General features: G+C 42.3%; 1 protein-coding gene across 1 annotated transcript; it reads right to left on the reverse strand.

Moving 5' to 3' along the window:
- Nucleotides 1–12,763: 12,763 nt before the first annotated feature.
- Nucleotides 12,764–16,334, reverse strand: LOC146978193 (secretagogin-like). The gene is made up of 9 exons (XM_085790570.1): nt 16,236–16,334; nt 15,587–15,676; nt 14,195–14,251; nt 13,948–14,025; nt 13,810–13,865; nt 13,477–13,522; nt 13,272–13,331; nt 13,066–13,134; nt 12,764–12,889 (listed from the first exon to the last, which is right to left on the reverse strand). Exons 1-9 carry the CDS (start codon nt 16,332–16,334, stop codon nt 12,764–12,766), a joined length of 681 nt encoding a protein of 226 aa, XP_085646696.1.
- Nucleotides 16,335–18,702: the final 2,368 nt, after the last annotated feature.

Consider the following 18,702-nt stretch of genomic DNA (forward strand, 5'->3'; position numbering starts at 1 on the left):
CTCTCTATTAGAAGCTCCGATTACTTTAAAAAGAGATTGAAAATGTCTTGGCCTCAATGCCAAAAGGAAAGTCTCCAGGCTTAGATGGAATACCCCCCGAATTACTTTCAGCCTTGTGGCAGTTGATCGGCCCCATCGTTTTTGACTCGTTTAACTTCTCTTTAGATGTTGGCTCTTTCCACCGAGACCAAAAGAATGCACTCATCTCGTTACTGTTGAAAAAAGGTAAGGACCCAGCCGAATGCGCTAGCTACCGCCCCCTATCTATCTTGAATGCAGATTTCAAATTGTTTGCCAAGGTTTTATCACGAAGGTTAGACTCTGTTGTTTCTTTTTTGCTCCACCCTGACCAAACTGGTTTTGTGAAGGGTCGGATGGCCTCAGACAATATTCGTCGTTTATTACATGTAATAGATACAGCTTCTGAGAAACATCCTTCAGCAATTTTGTCATTAGATGCGGAGAAGGCTTTTGACCGTGTGGAGTGGAGTTTTTTATTGGCAGTGTTGAAACGCTTTGGCTTCGGCCCCTATTTTATTCATATGGTCCAAACACTATACACAGACCCATCTGCACGTGTCCAGACTGGTCACCCTGGTGTTTGTGACTTCTTCTTGACAAGAGGGACCAGACAGGGCTGCCCATTATCTCCTGCTCTATTTGCCCTCTCGCTGGAACCATTAGCCCTTGCATTGAGACAAAACAATGTCATCACACCTGTCCAAATTATGAATACATCTCATTACATTTCTTTGTATGCAGATGACATTCTTTTGTATCTAACTGACATCGCCAACTCCTTACCCAACGTTCTCAACCTTTTCCAAACGTTTGGCTTCTTTTCCGGCTATAAAATCAATTGGTCAAAGTCCATCCTTATGCCCCTCCACTTCACACCTACAAATCTTAATCTGTCAAATTTTCCAGTATCCATACAACCTCAGGGTTTTACATATCTTGGTATCACTATAAGGCCAACAATCTCTCAAATAATAAAAGACAATTTTAACTCTGCTTTAATAAAAAGTAAAGAAAGATTTTGATACCTGGTCATCCCTGAACTGTGGCCTGTTTGGCCGTATCTCTACTATAAAAATGAATATTCTGCCTAGAATTACTTTTTTATTTTCCATGCTCCCTCTTCCTCCACCAACCAACTTTTTTAAAGACCTGGAGTCTTTATGTAGAAACTTTATCTGGAAGGGGAAACGAGCTAGGATAAGTCTTTCTACTCTTTCCCGTCCCAAAGTACTTGGCGGTCTTGCTCTACCAAACTTTAAACATTACTTTTGGTCTTTTCAACTTAGAGCTCTTAAAGTCTGGTTGGATCCCACTTCAGAAGTACCCTGGCGAGCTATAGAAAACGCTATGACATATCCAATCAGAATCCAGGACTTGCCTTTTTCGTTTGTTAAACTTAAAACTGCTAAATCACATATGGGTTCTATCGTATCTAACACATTATCTATCTGGTACTGCATTGAAAAGCACTTGTCTATTGCGTGTAAATTTCACTCTTCCTCTCCCATCTGGCACAATAATGCTTTATTAACCGGGTCAATGCCCTTTACCTGTCACGAGTGGTCTAAACAGGGGATCAAGGTATTAGGTGACATCTTTGATGACCAAGGCCTCCGATCCTTTCAAGACCTTAAAAATTCTTTTTCCATCCCAGGTTCCTCATGGTTTTTTTACCTCCAACTCCGCACTGCCTTAAAAACTTATGGGGTTCCTTGGGATGTCTTTCTCGGCTCTCATCCAATAATAGCACTGCTCTCCTCAAACTCCAAACTAGTTTCCCGAATCTATACCAAACTTGTTTCAACTGGTTTGAAACCCCTTCCTGTTTTATATGGCTGGGAACAATTTTTACAATCTCTTGATCTGGTCTGTGACTGGCATACAATATGGTTTAATTTATTTTCATCATCAAAGAATTTAGCCCATCAGTTAATCCATTTCAAATTCATTCACAAATTTTATTTTACCCCTGAACGCAGATTTAAATTGAATTTGATAGATAATGATGCTTGCCCCAACTGTTCCAACTCGTTGAAAGGGGATTACCTCCATATGTTTTGGCACTGTCCCCTGATTAATTCTTTTTGGAAATATGTAAATAATATTGTTAGCAAAATCATTGGTAAATCTCTTCCTACCTGTCCTGCTCTTTATTTACTGGGTTATAACCCCAATGTGTATGTTTCTTTTCAGGAGAAGCGGATCTTAATGGCAGCCTCAACTGCAACTAAAAAATCTATTATTAAAAATTGGTTTGAACCCGCTATCTCTCTAAATAAACTTTGGATTAACTTATTTTTTGATATTTGTTTACTAGAAAGATCTACTGCCAGAATCAATGGAGCAAAATCTGAGTCTCTTCTGACCTGGTCTAAGGCCATCGAGCATATTCAGAAAAATTAACGCGTCATAGCTTCTATGATAACTATTATTATTAATTTATTTAATATTTATCCCTTTTTTTTTTCTTCTCTCTCTCTCTTCCTCTAAATTCTAGGGTTGTCTAACCCTACAGGCCCTGTTTGTCTTGTTTGTCTGTGGTTGTCTTTGTTCTTGTGTATGTGAGTCTTGTCTGTGAAGTATTTGTTATTGCTGGTATCAGAGCATCTTTTTACAATTTTGCTCTGGTTCTGTTCCCCTTTTTTAGTTTTATTTTTTTTTTATTTTACTGTGGTCTTGTTTGTTAGTACTGTTTATCGTTTATCTATCACACTCCCTTGTGCCCTGTGTTATTCACTATGTTTTTTGTTTTCTTTCCTAATGTTTTGAGGAATTAAATAAAATTTTGATCAAAAAAAAAAAAAAAAAAATTTAGGTATTAAAAGCATAAAAACCTAGCCTAGAAATCTAGCTGCACCCTAGCGGCAGCAAATCTATTTGCTCCGTAGGTAGGTCTAGAAACGAGCCATAGGAACTTTTTGAGTCTCGAACACCGTTTGTGTTCACCAATCACAGCGCTCTATCTGTTTAGAGAGTCGTTGGGCGGGCTTAACGCGATGACGACATACATTTTAATTGGCTTGTCAGGCTAACGTCATCCTGCTCTTTGCTCTGATTGGTCGTAGCGCTACCCTATTGCGTGCAGAGGCAGTTTGAAAGACAGCCTTCATCCCGCCCCCTGGATTGAGCCGAGGTCTACCGGTCGTTGCCAGACTATACATTTTAATGATATAGTCTGGCTTGTCAGGCTAGTAAAAACCTAAAATTTCAAAACAGTCTTAGAAAACAGACGAACCATGAGCAGGGAGGGACCTGGTGCGTTCCCGCTCGTCCTCCTCGGCTGTCGGTGGACTGGCTGAGCTCTTCAGAGACGACCACTGTCTGCCGCCGCCGCCGCCACCAGACGTCGAACCTGGTGCCTCAAATGCATCTCCACCGTCTCCAGAAAAGTCAACTGTAGGAAATAAAAAAGACACATGAGAAACCTGATGTGTCACATGAACTTAGCTTAAAGCAGATATCAGTGGAATGTTTTTGTTAATATAAGTCCTAAATAGTCCTATTTTCCGTCAGCAATCACTTACATGAAGTATTTCAGCCTAAACACGAGTCTCTCCGTCACTCTGCTCTGCTGTAACCCGAGGAGAAAATTTTCCTTGTGGGATACAAGTGTTATCCAATGAGGGGAGAGAACGGCATGAAGGGCTGTGTGTGCAGCCAAGGGATGCGCGTGAATGTGGTGACGTAGCACGAGGACCAATTGATGCCTGACAAGGGCGGGGGCTGCTAACTCATGGTGCGTTCAAGGAAACTCGTACTTTGTGTTTTTCCTTCCTGTGAAGTCATACCAGTTCGATCTGGTACGAGTTCACGGGTCGGAAGTTACGAGTGGCCGTTATAGGGAACTTTCACAGACACCAGGACGGTAAAAACACGAGCTACGGGTTACCTGGAACGCTACCAAGTCGTAGTTGTGACTTGAAGCTGTAACTTACGGTTTCAAAAGCCTGCCTTGAACACAGCATTAGCCGAAACGGCCGTGCCACTGATATCTGCTTTAAACCAACAACCATCAAACTCTCTGTTCTGTGTCACTGGAAACATCTGGAACTGGGATGAAGAAAAAACAGAAAAAAAAATCATGTAAATATATTACGTAAAGGGTTTAAAGGTTCCATGTTTTACTGTTTTCCTCTTTTTTTATTTGATCCATCAGAATACATATCTGTAGTTTAAAGAACCAAAAACCATCTCAGTGTCGTTTTCACATCTGGATCAAGTGTTATATGGTAGGTCCAGGTGGGCGGGGCTTGGTCACTGCTTTGTTGTCACATCACAACGTGACAGGAAGTCCTGACGGCTGGTTTTAAGGCTCAGTTTCTGAATACAGGCTGTGTGCATTTCTCTGTGGACTGAGGCTTTGATACTTTCACAGTATTAATATGGGCATCTACCTTTATACTGTATGGAGCTTTAACACAAACTGCATTTATTTATACAATATCGGACCTTTAATCCAACAAAATACATCTTAAAAGAAAGACAGATTTCTCCTCTTCCTTACTGAATGGACAGAAAACAAAAATAAATCCTGTATCCTGTTTTTAAAATTTTTTTTTTTTAATGTTCATTATTTATGTCTCATGTCCAACACAGATGTGCAAAATGTGCCTTTTGTGTTGGGTGATTTTTTGTTTTTAAAACAACATCTTCCTGCATCACAGCAGACGACTTTTTGATTACACAGAAGCTGTTTTAAGGAAAAACACAGACTTCCTGTGAGTGTTAATTACACAAGTCGAGTGTTAAACCGCACACACACACACACACACACACACACACACACACACACACACACACACACTCTCTGACACTTGGACATGTCAAGTACAGGCTGGGACTGGATGCATGTGCTTGGCTTCAGATGTCCTGTGTGTGGAGGCGTCAAACGCGGCTCTGAAAGCGTTCATTAAACAAGCTGTCGCCTGTTAAACTCAGTGTTACACTGTCAGCGATGCTGCGGCTCACAGGCAGAAAACCTTCATCACTGAGAGAGAGAGAGCATATAGGAGGAGGGGATATTACCCAGAAGCCACTGCTGCCTGTCGTCTCAGTGGTTTCTATTTTTCAGTGTATTGTTCCTCTCTCTTTTCATTCTATGCTGAATTTTAAAAAACTGAATTATTTTAAAATAGTTTATTTAATGCAAACAGAAAAGAGAGAGAACAAATATATTACAGAACTGTTGTCCTCAAAAATAAAATGAAGAAATGCAAAGCCAAGACTTTGATCCAAAAACGACAAACTATGCTACAAATTAAGTTAAAGTTTAATCTCTAAGGGGAGGATTAAAGAATAAATAATCAGTGTAAATATTATTTTACATCACTGTTTATCTTCTGAATGCCCTCTAATAAGATCAGTTATAACAAGTTTAAACTAGGAACTACATTATAGGACCATTCATCATTATTATGGGTTACTCCAATTCAGGAGTGAATTAAATACATATTTAACATATCTAATATCCAAAGTATGGAATTTGATTTCATACATTTCCAGGTATGGAAAAGTATGGAAAATGGAAACTATTGTACTATGGAAATGTATTTATCTTAATACTTATCTGGGTTTGGTCTTATCTGACGTAATTTGGGTTAATTATTTTGCTGTTGTACCTAGCTACAATCTCCTGGAAATTATTTGGTGAAATAATGGCATACAAATTCAGAATAATGAAAACAAATGTTTAATTGCATGATGTATTTACATGATACACATCTATTTACTCAAATGTCACAAAATTATTAGATTTTTTTTTACTGGGAAGTCTGGAAAAAGTCTGGAATTTTGAAATTTCAATTGTGTAGGAACCCTGCAATACAAATTTAGTTAATATTTAAAACCTTTCTATAGTTTATTCTTATGAAATTAGGTTTTTTATTTTGTTTAATATTGTAACATAACTATTTATACTGCAACAAATCCCTAAAATGCCTAATATGAAGTGATTTGTGTTGTGCACCACCAACCGTCCAGTGATGGAGACAGGGGTCCTGCAGAGCTGCTGCTGGTGCTCTCTCGCTCCTGCTCCGATGGCGCCCTCTTGAGGCGAGGAGCAGGAAGTGGTCCTTTAGAGGGGGAGCTGCCAGACGGAGCCTCAGCAGAGTCGTCTGAGAACCACACATCAATAAAAGAACCAATGAATCGACTCTGAGAACAAATCTAAGGCGATAATAGGAAACAATGTGATCTCCTGGTCAACCTACCATGAATGGAGGAGCTGCTCGTTCTGGGACTGGTCGGACTGGTTGAACTAGTCGGACTGGTTGGACCGGTTGGACTGGTTGGACTGGTGTGGCCAGCGGTGTGAAGCCCCTGTGGTTTGGCGGCCTGAGGTGGAGGTGGTTTGGGGGTGACGCTGGGGGGTTTGGACCTGGGAACTGGCTCTGGTTTGGCCTCATCAGCATCTGCAGGGACAACAGGTCTGATTTAACTTTGTATTTGATTAATGAGCGTTATTGTGGGTGTGAACCAATTACTGAGAGAATAGTGCAGATATCTCCAGTAGTGAAGGGTCAAAGTCTTCAGCAAAACAACACAGTGATGAATTTAAAGGGATTGTTCAACATTTTGGCAAATTGGCCCATTGCCATAATCCCTTTAGTTTTAGCAGTAGGTTTGTTACCTTTAATTGTCGGTGCTATTTTTAGAACGGCAGAGCAGAGCCGCGAGCTGCTCAGAGCTACGCTACGGAGGCTCATGGGATTTCTTGGTTTCCCTTATCAAACCCAACAACTCCAAAACGCTCTGGTGGACAAGTTGTGACCTGCACATTCACCACGCTATGAGATAATAACGTAACATTATGAGACGGAGCCGTTTTAGAGGTAAATGCAGAGACTGCTTGCTGAAAAACTGCCCCTGAAGGCAACACGTATCAGCGGTTTTGCATGAATTTACCTTGAAAACAACTCTGTCTCATAACATTCTGTTATTATCTCATAGCGTGGTGAATGTGCAGGTCACAACTTGTCCACCAGAGCGTTTTGGAGTTGTTGGATTGTGTATTTGATGAGTTTGATGAGGGAAACCAAGAAATCCCATGAGCCTCCGTAGCGTAGCTCTGAGCAGCTCGCGGCTCTGCTCCACCGTTCTAAAAATAGCTTGCACCGACAATTAAAGGTAACGAACCTACTGCTACGACTATAGGGATTATGGCAATGATGATAATGAAACCGCAACATTCAACCTTCTTGTGGCTGTTAAATCCAACACATGTGACAGGATGTTGAATAAACTCACCTTTGTCACCGTCCGTCTTGTCGGTCAACGACTCAGACTGAAAACAGAGACAGAGAGAAACTGTGACTGTATTTATTCTGCTTCAAACTCAAAAGCAGAACCTCTAATACTTTTTTTTTAAAGCTCTATTAATATATTATCTATCGACTCCACCCACCTTCTTCACAGCCATCCTCGCCCTCATCTCCGCCATCAGGTCCATTCCCATCACAGGAACCCCAATATGTCGGGGTATGTGTGGATGCTCCTTCTTCTCCACCACCTCCTCCTGCTGCTGCTGCTGCTCCTCCTTCTCCTTCTCCTCCTCTGCAGCAGCAGCAGCGGCAGCAGCGGTCGGACCAGACTCCACCTCAGAGTCCGTGTGGTTCGAGGACGGAGCCCTGTGGAGCTCCTGATGGGACTCGAACACGGCTGCGGCGGGTTTCGCGGGCGGCGTCGGTGGCCGTAGGGGCGTCGGCGTCGATGTCGGCGTCACCTCCTCGGTCACGGGGCTGACGGGCGTAGCGGGTGCGGGGGTGATGGAGGAGGCGGGCTGAGGTGGGGTGATGGCGGCGGCTCCGTGGCTCTTCTCTGAGCGCGACGTCCGGGATTTGATGAGGTTGAAGAAACCGCTCTTCCTGGACTCGCGTTTCTTATCCGCCGAATCCTGCGAGCTGGACGGTTGACCTCTGACGGAGGGAAGTCTGACGAAGATAAAAAATATTAGAATTAAAAAAGTGCACACGGGAATTTGATGCTAACGTTATCCACGTGGCCATAGCAACACTTTAAAGCAGATATCATCGGCACGGCCGTTTCGGCTAATGCTGTGTTCAAGGCAGGCTTTTGAAACCGTAAGTTACAGCTTCAAGTCACAACTACGACTTGGTAGCGTTCCAGGTAACCCGTAGCTCGTGTTTTTACCGTCCTGTTGTCTGTGAAAGTTCCCTATAACGGCCACTCGTAACTTCCGACCCGTGAACTCGTACCAGATCGAACTGGTATGACTTCACAGGAAGGAAAAACACAAAGTACGAGTTTCCTTGAACGCACCATGAGTTAGCAGCCCCCGCCCTTGTCAGGCATCAATTGGTCCTCGTGCTACGTCACCACATTCACGCGCATCCCTTGGCTGCACACACAGCCCTTCATGCCGTTCTCTCCCCTCATTGGATAACACTTGTATCCCACAAGGAAAATTTTCTCCTCGGGTTACAGCAGAGCAGAGTGACGGAGAGACTCGTGTTTAGGCTGAAATACTTCATGTAAGTGATTGCTGACGGAAAATAGGACTATTTAGGACTTATATTAACAAAAACATTCCACTGATATCTGCTTTAAGTAGTTCTTTAAAGCAGAAGTAAGCGATCCGGTCGTTTTGGCTAACTTCCTGTCAGCACATCCCTTGGCTGCACACACAGAGAGGACCGCCCCTCTATGCTGTTCTCTCTCCTCATTGGATAAAGGTTGTAGGATACAAGGAAAGTTTTCTCCTCGGCTTACAGCAGAGCAGAGTGACTGACAGACCCGTGTTTCAGACCAAACACTCTATATAAGTGATTGCTGTCGGAAGATATAACTATCTAAGACTTATATTAACACAAACATTCCGTTTACTTCTGCTTTAAAGTAACAAAAACATTGGAAAATCTCACTTGAAGCCGAGTTTGGTGACTTTCTTGGAGAAAAAGTCGTCCAGACCCTCGTCCAGTTTTCCCATGTTGCTGTTCTGCTCCGGCTCTTGTGGCGCCGAGCTGCTGGCTGCTTCCCGCTGAGAGGTCGATGGTGGCAAGAAAATAAAAGCACAAAAAATTAGAGTGACTTACATTGTAGGTATTTACTTTTACAGAAGTAAAAGAACAATTTCACCTTGGTCATCAATAACTTACCAACTGGAGCTTTAACTCTTATTATAAAATGTGAATACATGCTTATGACTGATGACACCTACATGAGGTCGACTGGGTTTCGTCCTCTTCTTTGGTTTGGGTCGGTGTTTGGTTCGATGCTCCAGCGTCACGTGCTCCACAGGCAGCAGCTCGCTCAGACACACAGAGTCTGTGTGCGGTGGGGGAGCGGCGGCGGCGGCGGGCGGGGGAGGGGGGAGGTCTCCCTGGTAGACCGACATCCTGTCCGATGACTGTGAGGGAGGAGGTGGAGGAGGGGGGGGGTCCTCCACGTGGATGGGAACCTCCTCCAGAGCTTTGTCCAGGTCGAACTCCATCTCTGTTACAGACGGAATCAAAACCATGATGAACGGTTAGTTAGTGACGCCTCTCAGTGGAATTAACTGACTGGAAATAAAGAAAGACGTCAAACTCCAAACAAGCTGAAAGTCATTTTGTAACATGTTCTTTAACTAAGCAGTCGAATAAAAAGAGATCATGTGTGTGTTTATTTACAAAGACATGAAAGAAGAGTCATAGATAATATTACTAATTGAGTTTTAAATAAACAACAGATGCTTTGATGTATAAAAAAGGAGTTTTGTCTGAAGATGTTACTGAACACTCACACACACACACACACACACACACACACACACACACACACACACACACACACACACACACACACACACACACACAAAAGAAATGCGGAGTCACAAAATTAAAAATTGATTGCAATATATAAGTTGCGTGTTAGGCTTGTTTGTAGTTGAAAATACATTCAATAAAGCACAATGAAGTGTCGGGAGCATTTTATTGAGCATTTGCGGTAGCGTGGGCTCTACCATAATATTTTTCCCAAGGAACACGCCTAAAGTGAACTATTTGGGGGCACAAAAAGAAATTGGGGAGCGAAATTAAAAATGTTTATGGAACATATTATTTATTTAATTCACTGGCAACCAACAGGCTGATGGCTTTAAGCCTTGAATAATGTTAAGGGTCAAACGTGACGCATTTTTACATTGGAGAACAGCACCAACACTTCACCTTTGGCCTGAAATGTGATGACTTCTAATGTGACCCAGAATAGACAAACATGGAAATATTTCAACTTCTTTAATCAACAGACACCAGCCACAACCTGTTCTGTATTATGACCAACACAACATTTGACACATGAAGTAAATACATTGGCCTTTGGTCACCCCTATATACAGTATTATGGTATTAAACTACATCTTTTTATTTAACTAGGCTAGTTAAATCACAGTAGCATACTGATGTGTTGAACTTACAGGCTTGTTACTAAGTATGTATTAATTATCATGATAAATAAAACTCAACCTGTCACACAGCTCCATGTTGTCTCTGTGTGGTGTTCAGGGACAGTCAGGACAGTCTGAGGACAGACAGCTCTGAGGTTGAAGTTTATATTAATGCACCGTGACACTGTGGCAGGTCTCTGTACGTCTTCACCACAGATCAGCTGTTCAGCTGTAGGAGCGGAAAACTCAGCTGTTCTCGGTTCCACCGCGACGTGCGCCTGGCGTTTGTTTGTTTGTTTTTTCATATCAAACTCCGTAGCGACCCAGGTAAAATACGGGAGGACACAGTGCTGAGGCACCGGGCCGGTCTGAGCTGCGTTCAGACCGTTTTTATTGTAGCTTATTAAAATGCAAGATCATTTTTCTGACTGATTTATTGTCAGATGCCTCCGTGTATCTGGCTTTCTTTCCCCTGCCCTCTGCCCGTTGTCTTCGTTGTCACTTTGTTGTCACTTTGTAGCCGCTCCACAGTGCGCACATGGCTAATTAATATGCACGTGCTGACCATATATGGTTGTCTAGGCGTTCCTGGGGCGGAATATGTTGCGCACCATTCTTGGATCCAGTTTGATGAAAGAGAAATTGCGGGGAGTTGTGCACGCACAGTTTGATAGATCTGAAAAAGGTGTAAATATTTTGGGTGTGTTTTCGCCGTAGGCCTAAGCAAAACATTTAGTAGCAGCAGTTTTACACTGCTTACTTACAGTTTTGATAAATGAGGCCCCAGGCCCTAAGCCCAGAGCCCAGAGCCCAGACACTCACAGCTCCGCAGCTCATCCGCCTCGCTGTCCGTGGTGCTGAAGGTGACAGGTTAACTTGACAAACAAACTGCAGCATAGTTCTGGTTGTTTTATCATGTGTGTCAGTTTTGTTTGCGACTTGATAGTTGAGTTGTTGAGATTAAGAACATCACTCCCTCATCAAACCAGTGATAGGCATGCTGAAAAGAAAAAAAAAGAGAGACGCGCCTGGGTATCGCAGCTGTAAAAAAAAATAAATAAATAAAGTAAATAGAGACATGTCGGAATAGCGGGATGTCTGAATTGCGGGCGGACCCCGTCAGGGACCTGGTGGCGGCTGTTTTGGCCGTCGGCATTTCAGCCACGCAGCGACCGTCCACGGCTTAGTGGTGTTTTATTCTAGGGGTCGGTGGTGGCTGTGAGACAGCAGCAGCTCCACGGTGAGGGGAGGGGGGGCGGGGGGGCAGCTTCTGCTCACCTGACTCTGTGCAGCTTCTTCATTAAATCCAAACAGTCCGACACAGCGACGCACTGCTCCTCTTTGACTCTAAAGTCTCTGTAGCTCATCAGCCCGGAACTCCAGAAACGACGGCGGCGATTGGCCTCAGACGAGTCTCGGACTTCCAGAGCAGCTACAGCAGCGTTGTGACCTCAACCATGGTCGATGAGAGCAGAAATGTTGTTGTTGTAGTGAAAATGGGCGGGCTCGTGGAGACGCGAATTTAGACAAAATGGTCACGAGTCAAAACGAGCGTCAATTCGCTTATCTCGCGTATCTCGCGTTTGGTCGCGCGTCAGAACTCGAGCGAAAAAAAAAGCGTTCCTCGTGTTTGGTGGGAAGCCCCTTGTGGGTCTTCCCACCAAACACGATGAAATAGACGAAGACGCGATGGTCCCGTCGCCCCAAAAGAATCGCGTGTATTGCGTCGCAAAAAAAAAAAAGTCGCGTATACCGCGTCTCGCGCCTAATCGCGTCTCGCGCCTAATCGCGTCTTTGCGTTACGGCCTTTTACACCGCGGACGTAACGAATAAACGGTGACGGTGTGAACGAACAACATAGAACAGGACCAGACGTGGCGTTGTTTCCTCTTTTCACCGACAGCTCCACTCTCCCTTACTTACACTAACTACTGTTATTGTTGAGCCCAGAGAATTGTGGGATTTGTAGTTTTTGACCAATCGCAGGTTGTGCTCTTTCTTTTTTGTGATTTTCCCAGTTCACACATGTATTTTTTTTTAGGGGCAAATGCGAGGCTAAAATTATTTAAGACTTGAACACAATAATTCAACAAATTTAAGACATTTTAAGGCCTAAAATTTAGATTTTCAAATTTTAGACTTTTTAAGACCCGCGGATACCCTGTATATTTCATATAAAGTTTAATAGAGAAAAATATTGAAAATTGTGGGAATGTAATGACTAACATCGAAGTAAGAACCAGTCAGGGAGGAAACAGAAGAAAGGAGGGAGTAAAAAGTAAGGGAGTAAAGAAGGACAGAAGAGAGGGAAATAAGGAGTAGAGGTGAAGGAAAGACATGAATGAGTGGATGTTGGGTTCGTTAGCTGAGTTTGAGGCCGAGACAGAGAGCCAGCTCGTTCTTCTGGATCTTTCCATCTCCGTTGATGTCGCAGTGACCCATCAGAGCTTTCCTGAACTTGTCCAGGTCTGTCCCACTGATGCTGGGCTGCAGGAGGGTTTAAAGATAAGTGGTCAATACCTGCTCTTAAAGAAAGTGATATTCCAGCTGTAGCCCAAGCCTCATTTCAAACAAAGAACCAGTGCCATTAAAACTAAGGTTGCTGTTGATGTAATGCATGAAGACCTTTAATGTGAAGATTGATAAAGGAGGAAGTGTTTCACCTTCACCAGCTCCATCATGTCTTTGACAAATCCATCCACCTCCGGACCCTCCAATTCACCTGTCTGACTCTACACACACACACACACACACACACACACAACAGTAAGGACTTTATCCATAACATGATCAGAAAACAAGAACAAAACGTATTGAATTCAGTAAACTGGAGGAACACCTCATTAAAAGCAGCTGAATTCACACTTACAACATCATAGTGAGCAAATATCTTCTCAAAGTCTCTCTTCCTATCCTCCTGGCTGCAGGCCTGACACCGAACACATCAGATAATTTAAACAACACATGTTAAGAAGAGCACAAAGTATTAATATGTTAATGGGAACATTTAAAGTGATGTTTAATGACTGGGGGCAGATCTGTGCTTGTTATTGTGAAATATTTCTATTTCTTACATCCATCTTAAACTTCAGCAAGAAGTTTTCTTTCAGGGCCAAAATTCTGATGACAACAAGAAACACATATAGAATTTATATTCAAATAAGACATTTAATATTTTACATTTCAAAGTAAAAGCATGAAATGACAGCAGGTTATAGACACTTATTCAGGGTTATTTTGTTTTTTTTTCTTTTTCTTTTTAGCAATATTTAGCGAGGTTCATTGATCAGCTTCAGTGTGTACAACAGGTTCCAGGAGGTTTTGTATTTTGTTTTATGATGAAAAATCTCATAAATTAACCTGAGTTTGTAATGTAAAATTTTACAAGATAAAGTTTTAGTCAGTACCTGGCCAGGTCGTTTAGATCCAGTCTGCCATCTTTGTTTTTGTCAAACATCTTCATCTACAGAGGGAAAATTTGTCAGAATGTATTTATCATTCGGTGATGGACCAATCAGATGATCAACCACCACTCTGCTTGTTACCATGGTGTCAGTGTAGTCATCCAGTTTCTCAAGAGTGACTGACTTCCTGTGTTGGAGGAACAGGTCCTGAAGGAAGCCCTGAAGGACCAAACAAGACACAGGGATAACAAGATTTACCACGTCAATTATCATCAAAAGTTAATTGCTTAGAGGCAAAAAGACAGAAATTCAACGTAGAAGGACCCGAAACTGACACAACACAGATAAAAAACTGACATAGTTTGGTGTAAGTTTTAATTTTAGTTACCTTGAGCTCGACAGCTGAGATGTATCCGCTGCTGTCTGTGTCGTAGTTTCTCCAGATCTGCAAACGATACAACAAAATCACTGAAAATACATCAAACATCTCAAAACTGAAGTCGAACCTGTTTCGTCCATTACAATGTTTGTCCTGAGGGAGGCGCTAAAAGAAAAGTCCTTCAGTATCCAACTGTCAGAATCTGTACAGACTGACAGATCTGAGGACCAAGAGTATTTAACAACTTGGTCAGTACTGAAGAGCAAACTGTTGGAGACATCCTCCAGACCAGACAAGAATAAAGCCTCATTTCTGCTGAAGGAACTTTCCCAAAGAACTAGGAAGCTTTTGAAGAACTATGTGCATTTCTACCACAAGAACCAGAGTCTGAATTAAGGTCTTGTGTAATTGACCTTCCACTAAATAAGTCGTAGTACTCTCTCTAGGTTCAGGAACTTTAGGGTTGTGTGGTCTGCAGTACCGGACATTTTCGATGGCTCCAGTACTTGCTACATTGTTTTTCACCTGAATATAGAGTGTTTTTCCATTGTGGTTCAAGATGGAGTCAGCAACCTACAATGGAAAGGTCTATGTCGACATGTCAACAATGTGGAACGAGCTCATCATTATCCACCCCACCAAACATGTCCAGGAGAAGTTTCAAAAACTAAAGCGAGTTCAAAAAAAAAGTCAAGAACCACAACATGGTCATTGTCATTGACCGCATTCAAAGCATCGCCATCTTTCCTTGCGTCATGACTCGGCGTGGGTAAACAACATTTGAGTTAAACTGATTTGAATTACGTTAGCCGTCGTTAGCTGCAACTGCTAACGGTAACGGTAACATCAATGTTGATATGACACCCTTGCTAATGTAATGTAAGATAGGAAAGCAGTAAAACTGTGGATAGTCAACGCACACCCGAGATACTATTCACGTTAACACCGGAACGTTAAATAGCTCAATGGTTGTTGTGTTATGGCGTTGAGACTTCCCACCCGTAATGATGACGTTTAGCAAAAATGGTGATGCTATGAATATGGCTGATTGGCCTGATTTGGATACTCCTCCCTGGACTTTTGGACTGCGGTCATGGAAATGCAGTCAGCAATGGGCCTTGGTAAACTTTTGGTTCCTGAAGAAAAATACCTGGAACTAAAAAGATCCCAAAACTAAATGGTCTAGGTACTTTTTGGTTGAAATGCACCATAAGATTTTGTCCCCATCTGATAAAGTCTTTACTTAAATCACATTAGCATAAGTGTTTTAACCCCACATCCTAAACTATCATTAATTCTGTCTTTGTATTACTTATGAATGGATATAGTATGGCGGAAATCAATGATTCTCCCTTTTTACTGGGAACCTCCCTGATGTTGAGAACCCGTTCTGGACCTCACCCTCATGAACTCCACGCTGTTGTTCAGCGGCGTCTCTCTGCGAAACAGAAGCAGGAAGTTTTCTTCCTCCGGCAGCATCATGGCGGCCAACTGGAGGAAGAGGAGTTGTGTTGGTTTTGCTTTTTTTATGTGATACAATTCACAATTTGCAATCACCTACGTATTGTTACAACTGTTGATCTACACCGACACCTGAACCATTGCCTATTTCAACCTCACTTCCTGTTTCTGACCTGCTGGTTTAAAGGAAACAGAATCAAGATGGTTGATCCAATATACTATAATATAATATTCTGATATGTATTTATATTAGCTATTATTATCAGTTTGCATCTAATGTATCTAATTTGTAATGGAACTAAATAAACAGAATTACTGAAACAATAATTAACACTATTACCAATTTAAACTGCTTTATTGTGTTAATAAATGCTCTAGTTTGGAAAAACATTACGAAAAACACTATGAGAATCTTAATTCTCAAGTTTCAATGATGCATCACACGATGTCATAATATCATTGAGCTGAACCTTTGTTTAACTCAAATAACAGCAGCAATAACAGAACATGTTAATTCTCTCAATAATGAACAGAGTTGTTATAGGCTATAATAAGTTCAAGGTAAATGTCAAGACAGAGTCGGTGTCACATTGACGTCAGACAATGAATCGTTCTCACCGTCAACGTCGAAATGTTGCCAGATCTGGAGAAAACCTGCAGCGTCCAGACCGTCCAGAGAGACGTCCATGGTGCTATAGAAACCAGAGAGGAGGACGAGCTGAAAAACAACAAGAGGAAGAAGAGGAGGAGGAAACTCTTCTAGAGATGGAGAGAGAGAGAATATTATCCCGATTTCATCTCTGGGGTGAGAGAAATGAAAGAGGAGAGTTTCAACAACTTGTTTTTGAAGGGAGGAGAGACAGAGAGAGGGAGAGAGGATGAGAGTGGGAGGCAGTAGAGGAGGGGGGAGAGAAGGAGAGAGAATGAGGGGAGGGAAAGAGAGAGAGGGGTTGAGAGAATAAGGGGGTGGGGTGAGAGAGGGGGAGAATCAGAGAAGAGAACAGGGTGTGAGAGCGAAGGAGAGGGGTGAGGAGAGTGGGAGAAGGTTGAGAGAGAGAGGGGAAGGAGTGAGAGGGTGAAAGAAAAAGGGAGGGGAAAGACGGGGGAGAAAAAGGAGAGGGGGCAAGAGAGGAGGGGAGAGAGAGAGACAGAGAGAGATGGAGTCGTAGCAGTAAATCAGTTTTTATTGATATAAACAAACGATACAGAAACGAGCGACGTCTCACAAACATGAACAATAAAAACTTTTTAAAATAAAAATATTTTTCCCAGTAAAATAAAAAAAATAAAAAAACCGTCACCGTGAAAGTGAAGTGAAGATCAATAATAAATCAATAATCAATAATCATACAGTATAAACCCCAGAGTTTGTGTGTTTTGACTCTGATCTCTCTAGTGTTAGTTCATATTTACACTGACACATAAAAACATCTGTAAGTGCAGCAGTTCATGGCTCACGATCAATCGGTGTGATCGGTGATCGTGAGGATACAGCAGCAGCAGCAGAGGTGATAGCAGAGCAACATCTGGAATCAATAATATGTCAAATGGGGGAAAATGATCTGATTGGTTGATTGGCGACACCTCGGCTGCTCTTTCTTCTCCACCCACTCAGGAAGGAGGAGGAGCAACAACGGAGCCTTTCAAAATAAAATACACCCTCAATTTTCATTCATTGGACCTTTTTTTTTTTTTTCTTTTTTAGCAAAATATGAGTTTTCCGGTCACATCTGGACACAAACACTGGATCTTCTTCAACATCTGTAACTTTTCTTGACTCTTGATCCAAATCTTTCTCATTTTCATTCATTCTTGTTTTTTAGAAATGCTGCCCTTGAAGTCTGAATAAAAATGACTCTGTTTGACATTGATGTTTATTCCCAGGTGGAAGCTGGAATATTTTTTAAACATGGACAGGAGGAATGATTTGAATAAACAAAAAAAAAAGAAAAAAAAAAAAGACCAACAACCCTGATTTGCAGCAGATTTATAATGTTGAAGATAAAAAACTGAGTGTAAATTCCTATGAAAGCTGAGGGCGACATCACACATCATCAGCTCTGTTAGGTTAGCACTGTTAGCATCGCTGACGTCCTGTTAAAAATAAAAGTGAGAAAAACAAGCAGACTCATTTGTTTCAGTCTGATTCAGTCTCGTTGGTGATAAAATATGTAATAATAAAAAAAAAAGACTTGAGGGTTTTGAACTCTTTGGTTTTTTTTTTTGTTTCCTCCTCTGACAGGTAAAAAAAAACAAAAAAACGTCTGTGCCAGGTCGTTATCTCCAGACGAGCTGATGGTTAGTTCACTTGCTGCGTTGTGAAGTAAACACAGTAAAAACCAAAGACCAACCAAACAGCCAGACTCGTCCTCCTCAGTGCTTTGGACTAATTGAGCTCTTTTTATATCCGGAGCTTCTGCTCGGCTCTTTATGGTCTGTTGACGAGAGACGGTGATAAGACTGCGGCCGATCATCTGGACTGATCCAAGGTCAGGAAACTCCCCTGATAACGGCGTTCAGCCTCGTTCCGTTCAGTAAAGGTTTATGGCGTCCCTCATGTTTACACGAGTCAGTTACTGTCCACTGTGTGATTGTCCCCATGGTGAAGGAAGGAGCTTTTAAAACGACCTTCAGACTGATGGAGGGTCGTCCCCGGACTCGTCCTCTGATTTGTTCTCTGACGGAGTTTGAGCCTCCTCTTCGGCTGGACTGAGATCTGTGTCGGCTACAGATGGAGGCCGCACTGAAGAGGACAGACAGAAAGAAAGAAAACAATAAATTTAGGTATTAAAAGCATAAAAACCTAGCCTAGAAATCTAGACGCACCCTAGCAGCAGCAAATCTATTTGCTCCGTAGGTGGGTCTAGAAATGAGCCATAGGAACTTTTTGAGTCTCGAACACCGTTTGTGTTCACCAATCACAGCGCTCTATCTGTTTAGAGAGTTGTTGGGCGTAGAGCACTGGAAAAGAGAGTAAAGACACCACCATTGACTCCCGTGGTAAGCTTTTTGCGCCCCGAGTGGCAGGATATGGGTATTGCAAAAGCGCCCAGAAA

This window comes from Trachurus japonicus, chromosome 11 (assembly GCF_045865225.1).
Source record: "Trachurus japonicus isolate A0001 chromosome 11, Traja_1.0".
NCBI classification, from domain to species: domain Eukaryota; kingdom Metazoa; phylum Chordata; class Actinopteri; order Carangiformes; family Carangidae; genus Trachurus; species Trachurus japonicus.